The sequence below is a fragment of the Coregonus lavaretus genome (genome assembly GCF_964263955.1).
Source record: "Coregonus lavaretus genome assembly, chromosome: 23".
Taxonomy (NCBI): Eukaryota; Metazoa; Chordata; class Actinopteri; order Salmoniformes; family Salmonidae; genus Coregonus; species Coregonus lavaretus.
In genome coordinates, this window is record NC_140010.1 from 9,360,341 (window position 1) to 9,368,860 (window position 8,520).

General features: G+C 47.7%; 1 protein-coding gene across 1 annotated transcript in view; it reads left to right on the plus strand.

Moving 5' to 3' along the window:
• Nucleotides 1-3,386: 3,386 nt before the first annotated feature.
• The window catches only part of LOC311150433 (ephrin type-A receptor 4-like), a gene marked incomplete at its 3' end in the record, with an annotated part of 44,405 nt that continues 39,271 nt past the window's right edge, over nucleotides 3,387-8,520 (plus strand). The window contains exons 1-4 of the mRNA XM_084187918.1: nucleotides 3,387-3,504; nucleotides 4,350-4,417; nucleotides 5,199-5,507; nucleotides 5,663-6,017. Coding sequence (XP_084044044.1) covers nucleotides 3,417-3,504; nucleotides 4,350-4,417; nucleotides 5,199-5,507; nucleotides 5,663-6,017 — 820 coding nt within the window. The 5' untranslated portion in view covers nucleotides 3,387-3,416. The remainder of the gene's footprint in view (nucleotides 3,505-4,349; nucleotides 4,418-5,198; nucleotides 5,508-5,662; nucleotides 6,018-8,520) is intronic.

Genomic DNA, 8,520 nt, shown 5'->3' on the forward strand with positions numbered 1-8,520 from the left:
GTGTGTGTGTGTGTGTGTGTGTGTGTGTGTGTGTGTGTGTCTGTGTTTCCTCAGAGTGGTGCGACAGATGCTAGCGAGTGATAGGTCTCGACGCTACGCCTCCGGCATGTTAATGATGCTCTGTTTTTAACTGTGGGGTCTGGACACACACACATGAACATACACACACAAACACAAATATATTCTACCCTCTTTCTATGTATGAGCCCTAATATAACATCATAAATTGTGTTGTCAGTTAACCCATGCTCTTGTTCATGGAGTGTATGTGATCCAGGAGGACGTTTTTGGAAGCCCCATACAGAAACTCAACTAGCAATTCTTCTGTCCTCTTTTTCTTCTTATACTTTGTTCTTAAACACCCACACATCTTCTACAACCATGGAGAGTTTTCTTAAGCAGGAGGAAGCGAGATGGTGAGAGAGGGGGGGGGGGGGGGGGAGAGAGAGAGAGAGAGAGAGAGAGAGAGGGGTGGGGGAGATGTTGAGAGAGAGGGGGGGAGAGATTATGAGAGAGAGAGAGAGAGAGAGAGAGAGAGAGAGAGAGAGAGAGAGAGGGGAGGGGGAGGGGGAGGGGGAGGGGGAGATGTTGAGAGAGAGAGAAAGAGAGAGAATATGCTCCTTGCATATGCACACAATAACACGTGTCCAATATCTCTCCATACACTAGCATCCCTCTATCCTCCTACACGGCAGGTAGACTTAGATTATATATTTGTCACAACATTAAAGGGACTTCTGTGAACTTCTCTCCACTACTGCTTCTACCACTACTTCTATTACGAGTACTCAATGTTGTGTGTGTCTGTGGGAGGCATGAGGAGTTTGTTTGTGGTTTGAGGAGGGGGTTTGGATAGAGAGATGACTTCACTTTGGCTTCAGGGGCTCTTATGGGGGTTAGTAGGTTGGGCCTTGGTGGGTTTAGGCTTTCTAGTAATTAAAGGAAGAGTATTCCTTGTGGGTGCATGGTGCTCACACACACACTCATACACACACTGATTGCCTGTGTATAGACTCACAATGGAGAGGTGTGGGCAGTATAGGAGCCATCTGGGGCCCTATAGGAACAAAACGTGTGTGGGGGCCGAAGGCTCGAGGCCGCAGTGGGAGTTCACTCTTCAGACCTGGGAATCCCTCAGGAGAATGGAAACACCATCACAACGGTCATCAATCAAAACTACACTGACATAAACGAGCCTAAACAACGGCCTGCGACTTTAACATGCCACCATGTCACCTCCGCCCTGTGGCGAGGATCCGCCCACTGGCGCCGGTGTTCGATAGGCCCCTGCCCTCCACAGCTCAGTGTGATTGGATGCCGGCTCCAGAGCGAAGCCGCCGCCCACTCTCGGCTAATTGGGTCTTTGTGATTGCGCAGTCTGTCATGGGATTGGAGGAAAATAAAGTGGTGAAAACGGCATTATGGTCAGCGGTGGTGAGTGACGGGCGATGCAAAGCACCAGATGATCTTCCTGGGTCCATTATAGTGCATTATGGGGGATGGGATGGTTTCGCCTCAGCAACCGAAACGACACAAAGATCCTCAGCCCGGGACCCTGGAGACAAACACAAACCCGGCACCCTGTACTAAGGGCCCCGCCCGGACCTGAGAACAGCCCCATACACTGAGATGGAGAGCTTATGGAAAAACACTAATACAATTCACATACAGGTCTCACACACGTTAAGTGCTCCCTCTCAGCATTTAAAATCGAGGTCAACACGGACACATCAAACAAACACAAAATCACACACTCTCTATCCAGCTGAACAACAAGTTTCAATATGATAAAATACCTCTTATCGACATCTCAAACTCTCTAGGTAGAGCTCTAAACAAAACCCACACAAAACTTGTGTGACCCTATTGAAAGCAATAATAGACGTAGATAGTATGGAATTAAAGATAGTAGACTTCAAAGTAGAGCTGGTCGATATGGACAGAAACCCTTATGGCGATAAATTGCCTAAATTGCGTAAATAGAATGATACATTTAGAACATCAATGTGCACCACAGTTCTTTTTTATTATACTTGAAACTACTACTACTAGTTTGATGGTTGTAGCCATCAATTGTCCCATTAACAATCATCCATATTAGCAAACTTATTTCATTTCAAACTTCACATTTCTCTAGTATAGGCTACTTATCGTAACGAACGATATCAGCACAATGCCTGCGATAAGTGATCGGTATGGTCGGTGTCGATCATTTTCGGTTTATCGTCCCAGCTCTACTTCAAAGGTAGGTGAGATAAATGCCCTACAGTTAAAACAGGCTATAGTAAATGGCCATTATCTATTCTCTTAAGTTAAAACAGACCTCTACTGAGTGTCTTTGTGCAGCATCTCCATTGAGAGAGAGAAGGTGTGGGAGGACAGGTCACAAACACCTCTCTTTGTACCTCCTCTACGCTTTTAGAGCCTGCATTTTTTTTAAACAGTGTATATAATGGCTGTGGTGCGTGCTTGCCTCAGTGGCCTCCCTGTACGGTTGAAGTGAGGTCTTGATCTTTATGGCACAGTAGTGCGCTTGTCCCATAACAGCAAAGTTGCTGGTTCAAGACCCCACTCTGGCTTTTTATGATGATAGTATCACAGTTCTTGTTATTTAGATGTCATAACCTTAGGCTATTGAGATTCACCACCATCACCCCAGATCTCACTCCCGATTAAGTGCGTCAGGTAGAGACATGAGCAAACGACAGGGGGCGGTATCTCCCTCTTGTTTCTCCTCCATCCTTTTCAGCAAGAAACAAGAGTTCTAAGTCTTCCTATTTGACGTGTTCAATAACGAATATGAATAGCCAACAGCACACAATTCCATCTATATTAAACTCTGTTGTAGTTGGTTAAGAATGGTTTGCTACTTTTGTTTTAAACTCTAAGCACTTTTCTATGCAACATTTGTCCAATTCAATCCCAAACAAATAAGGTTATTATTTGTCACATAATTCATACTTTTCCTTATAAGCTCGACTGTTGTCTTGTACCGATTTATCGAACTGATCACGGCATATTGGCTCATCATGATGAATAATTGACCCAGCTGGAGTCATGCCTGCTTTCTCAGGTAGGCAGTCTAGCCATGATGTTGTCACACTATTATGACTTGCTAAGAACATCAGTAAAACAGTAAAAATATTAAAACATTACAACACAGTCTACACAAACATTACATACAATTGACAAGTTACAAACAGATACAGAAAAGGACCTGCTGTGGCAGTAAGAGAGCACAGAAGAGAAGAGACCTACAACATAAGTCAAAGGAGCGTGAGACCGCCCCGTGCCACCAGCGTTCGCCTCGCGCGGAGGAGGCTGTCATTCCCACACACTAATACCGTTTTCCCACTGGGACCAAGCAACTACAGTCCGTGCGCGGAGCTAAACTGAGACACTTCCATACAGCGCAAATGGCTGCGAGTTCCTGCAGAACGACTTGTGCGTTTATATGGATGTTTGCAGTTGTTTCAGCCGCTCGAGTATATCCACCGAACGAAGGTAAGGAGTAGTGTTTTTTTTGTCTTTTTTTGCATTTAGGGAGGGTAACGTTACGGTTTTCCGCAGTATTTGGTTAGGCTACTCGCCGTGTCTTCGTTGAGGGTCCGTTTCGGTCCCTTCTTTTCGACCAGTACTGGAAACTGATAGATCTTATTATTTGGTAATAATAACATCTAAACGCGTTTACACATTTGGAGTAGTTTGCACATCGGTTGGTTCAGCAAGTACCAACCTGCTTTCTGTTGGATCCGCTCCGATAGATATCCAAGGAGGAATGTCCCCAATCTGTCCAACCTGCTGACTGGAAAGCGCAGTTTTTCCTCTTTCATTTTACTTTTATCCAACAGTTTTATAACAAGCCTAAAATGATCATCATCTCAGTCACTGCAATCGAAAATATTATTTAGCCTCCCTACTATTTTTCCTTATCAGGTTCAGTGTTAACAGTTTCGTTGTTCCATGCAGGCCGTAGCTTTTTCAGCCTACGATAGTTTGAACAGGGACACAAATGAAACGTCAGACAGTACCGTTTTCATCAGCGTTTTGTGACCTAGGCCTACCCTACTGTCTATGCGTTACGTTAACCCAGTGTCTTGAGCTACTAGCTACAGTATATGTTCAACGTGTAGCCCAAAATCTACATTCGTTCCAGTAAATTTAAGATAATCTTTTTATGCTATTTTGTCTTATGCTCTTATGATTATCTTATTGCAATTTCTGCTTCTGTATGAATATGTATGGACTCTTATGGAGCCCAAGAGTAGCTGAACATTGAATAATTTCCATTTATTCAGACTGGGAATAGGAAATCTCTTTCCTTATCTCTGTGTAATTGTGTGTTTCAGTGACATTACTGGACACAAGGACAGTTCCCGGGGAGCTGAAATGGGCAGCAAATCCCACAGAAGGAGGGGTGAGTGAAGAATAACCTATTTCAGTGAGAATGTGAAGATTGACTACATTCTACTGCACCCTCCATCCATCTCTCTCTCTCTCTCTCTCTCTCTCTCTCTCTCTCTCTCTCTCTCTCTCTCTCTCTCTCTCTCTCTCTCTCTCTCTCTCTCTCTCACTCTCACTCTCTCTCACACACACACTCACCCTTTCCAACCTCTTTGTTGGTTTAAGTTATTGGTGAACTTGACTTCTCTCCAGACTCCTCTCCAGTCTCCCTGGGTTCATTTTATTTTACTGAACTACTTGATTGACAAGGTCCTGGTCCCCATGCACTGAGCCCTTTGATTACCAGAATCCCCCCTACCCTTACCCCACCCCCACCCCCACCCCTCAACACACACAAACACACAAACACACACACACACACACTCCCCTCTTCACATCACAGTTGGGGCCAGTATACAGCTTTATAACTGACAGCTGTGATTTCTGTTTTGCGACAAAGACTCCAAAGGAGGGAATAAAAGCAGCTCCTATTGAACACCTCCCCTCCTCTACACACACTCTGGCTCGGTACAGCTAAAACTCTCACCAGCAGGGAGTGGGAAGCCAAATTATTAATGCATGGTAATAAGACGCCAATTACACATATTTAGGCGAGTTCACCATACAGCTCCATACAGCATCCTTGATCAACTATCCAAGATAAAAGCATTGAAGGTTTTGTAGTCGCTGAAGCTGATTAATGATTAGACATGACGTTGGTCTAATAATCGGAATGTTTGTGTGTGTGTTGCCAGTGGGAGGAGGTGAGCATCATGGATGAGAAGAACGTCCCCATCAGAACGTACCAGGTGTGTAACGTGATGGAACCCAGCCAGAGCAACTGGCTTAGAACCGACTGGATCCCTCGGTCTGGAGCGCAGCGCGTCAATGTCGAGATCAAGTTCACCCTCCGGGACTGTAACAGCCTGCCTGGAGTCACCGGCACCTGCAAGGAGACCTTCAACCTCTACTACTATGAGTCTAACAATGACAGAGAGCACTATATCAGAGAGAGCAACTTCCTCAAGATCGACACAGTGGCAGCCGACGAGAGCTTCACTCAGGTTAGGACTCTTTGTTCGTTTTTACTCTCTCTGTCAAAGTTTCAGATCTGACGGTGTGTTGATGTGATGTTTTTTTTCAAATTACCGTGAGGTAACATTGTTGTGTTGCAATGGCTATTGGTAATTATTAATGATGTTATTATTATGATGATCAGGTGGACATCGGAGATCGCATCATGAAGCTAAACACGGAGGTGCGTAATGTAAAGGTCACAACCCGGAAGGGCTTCTACCTGGCGTTCCAGGATGTTGGCGCCTGCATCGCTCTGATCTCTGTACGCGTTTTCTACAAGACCTGCCCCCTCACCGTCCGTAACCTAGCAACCTTCCCAGATACCAACACTGGAGCTGACAGTTCCTCGTTAGTGGAGGTCAGGGGGTCGTGCGTGAACCAATCAGAGGAAAGGGAGGAGCCTAAGATGTATTGTGGCGCAGATGGGGAATGGCTGGTTCCCATTGGTGGGTGTGTCTGTAACCCTGGATGCGAGGAGAAAGGTGGAGCCTGTCAGGGTAAGGCATTTTATTTACGTTTAGTTCAATTTGATTACCAAATTAAATTTGAAATTGTATCGAACCCTGGGCGTATGCACTTAGTCGACTGAGCTAAAGTTAAGTCATTAGCTCTGAGCTCTGGAAGAGAGATGGAAATAGGAGAGACTGGAGGGAACAGACGTTCTAAAGACAGTTTTATAGCACGCCATTTCTCTCTCTATTAAACACACACACCCGTTGAGGGTCAGTGTTTCAGTAGGAGTGATATACAGCTGTGGGTCTGTTCTGTCAACCATATTTATGATGGCCATAGCAGCAGGCTAATTGCATAACAAACGGCTATAACTTTTAGAGGCCTGCGGACCCAGCGGAGGGTGTGTGTGTGTGAGTGTGTGCAGCGGAGGGCGTGTGGTGTGTGTGTGTGTGAGTGTGTGTGTGTGTGTGTGTGTGTGTGTGTGTGTGTGTGTGTGTGTGATAGTAGAGAAAGGGTAGCTATCAAACTTTTCAATATATGACAGACACCAGGTTCTCTCTCTCCCACTCTCTTCCTCTCCGTGCCTCTCTCTCTCTCCATCCATACCTCCCTCCCTCTCTCTCCATCCATACCTCCCTCCCTCTCTCTCTCCATCCATACCTCCCTCCCTCTCTCTCTCCATCCATACCTCCCTCTCTCTCTCCATCCATACCTCCCTCTCTCGATCCATCCATACCTCCCTCTCTCTCTCCATCCATACCTCCCTCTCTCTCTCCATCCATACCTCCCTCTCTCTCTCCATCCATACCTCCCTCTCTCTCTCCATCCATACCTCCCTCTCTCTCTCTCCATCCATACCTCCCTCTCTCTCTCCATCCATACCTCCCTCTCTCTCTCCATCCATACCTCCCTCTCTCTCTCCATCCATACCTCCCTCTCTCTCTCCATCCATACCTCCCTCTCTCTCTCCATCCATACCTCCCTCTCTCTCCATCCATACCTCCCTCCCTCTCTCTCTCCATCCATACCTCCCTCTCTCTCTCCATCCATACCTCCCCCTCTCTCTCCACCCACACCTCCCTCTCTCTCTCTCTCTCCATCCATACCTCCCTCTCTCTCTACATCCATACCTCCCTCTCTCTCTCCATCCATACCTCCCTCTCTCTCTCCATCCATACCTCCCTCCCTCTCTCCATCCATACCTCCCTCTCTCTCTCTCCATCCATACCTCCCTCCCTCTCTCCATCCATACCTCCCTCTCTCTCTCTCCATCCATACCTCCCTCCCTCTCTCCATCCATACCTCCCTCTCTCTCTCCATCCATACCTCCCTCCCTCTCTCCATCCATACCTCCCTCCCTCTCTCCATCCATACCTCTCTCTCTCCATCCATACCTCCCCATCTCTCTCCATCCATACCTCCCTCTCTCTCTCCATCCATACCTCCCCCTCTCTCTCCATCCATACCTCCCTCCTCTCTCCATCCATACCTCCCTCTCTCTTCTCCATCCATACCTCCCCCTCTCTCTCCACCCACACCTCCCTCTCTCTCTCTCTCTCCATCCATACCTCCCTCTCTCTCTCCATCCATACCTCCCTCTCTCTCTCCATCCATACCTCCCTCTCTCTCTCCATCCATACCTCCCTCCCTCTCTCCATCCATACCTCCCTCTCTCTCTCTCCATCCATACCTCCCTCCCTCTCTCCATCCATACCTCCCTCTCTCTCTCTCCATCCATACCTCCCTCCCTCTCTCCATCCATACCTCCCTCTCTCTCTCCATCCATACCTCCCTCCCTCTCTCCATCCATACCTCCCTCCCTCTCTCCATCCATACCTCTCTCTCTCCATCCATACCTCCCCATCTCTCTCCATCCATACCTCCCTCTCTCTCTCCATCCATACCTCCCCCTCTCTCTCTCCATCCATACCTCCCTCTCTCTCCTTCCATACCTCCCTCTCTCTCTCATCCATACCTCCCCTCTCTCTCCATCCATACCTCCCTCTCTCTCCATCCATACCTCCCTCTCTCTCCATCCACACCTCTCTCTCTCCATCCATACCTCCCTCTCTCTCTCCATCCATACCTCCCTCTCTCTCTCCATCCATACCTCCCTCTCTCTCTCCATCCATACCTCCCTCTCTCTCCATCCATACCTCCCTCTCTCTCTCCATCCATACCTCCCTCTCTCTCTCCATCCATACCTCCCTCTCTCCATCCATACCTCCCTCTCTCTCCATCCATACCTCCCTCTCTCTCCATCCATACCTCCCTCTCTCTCTCCATCCATACCTCCCTCTCTCTCTCCATCCATACCCCCCTCTCTCTCCATCCATACCTCCCTCTCTCTCTCCACCTCCCCCTCTCTCTCCATCCATACCTCCCTCTCTCTCCATCCATACCTCCCTCTCTCTCTCCATCCATACCTCCCTCTCTCTCTCTCCATCCATACCTCCCTCCCTCTCTCCATCCATACCTCCCCCTCTCTCTCCATCCATACCTCCCTCTCTCTCTCCATCCATACCTCCCTCTCTCTCTCCATCCATA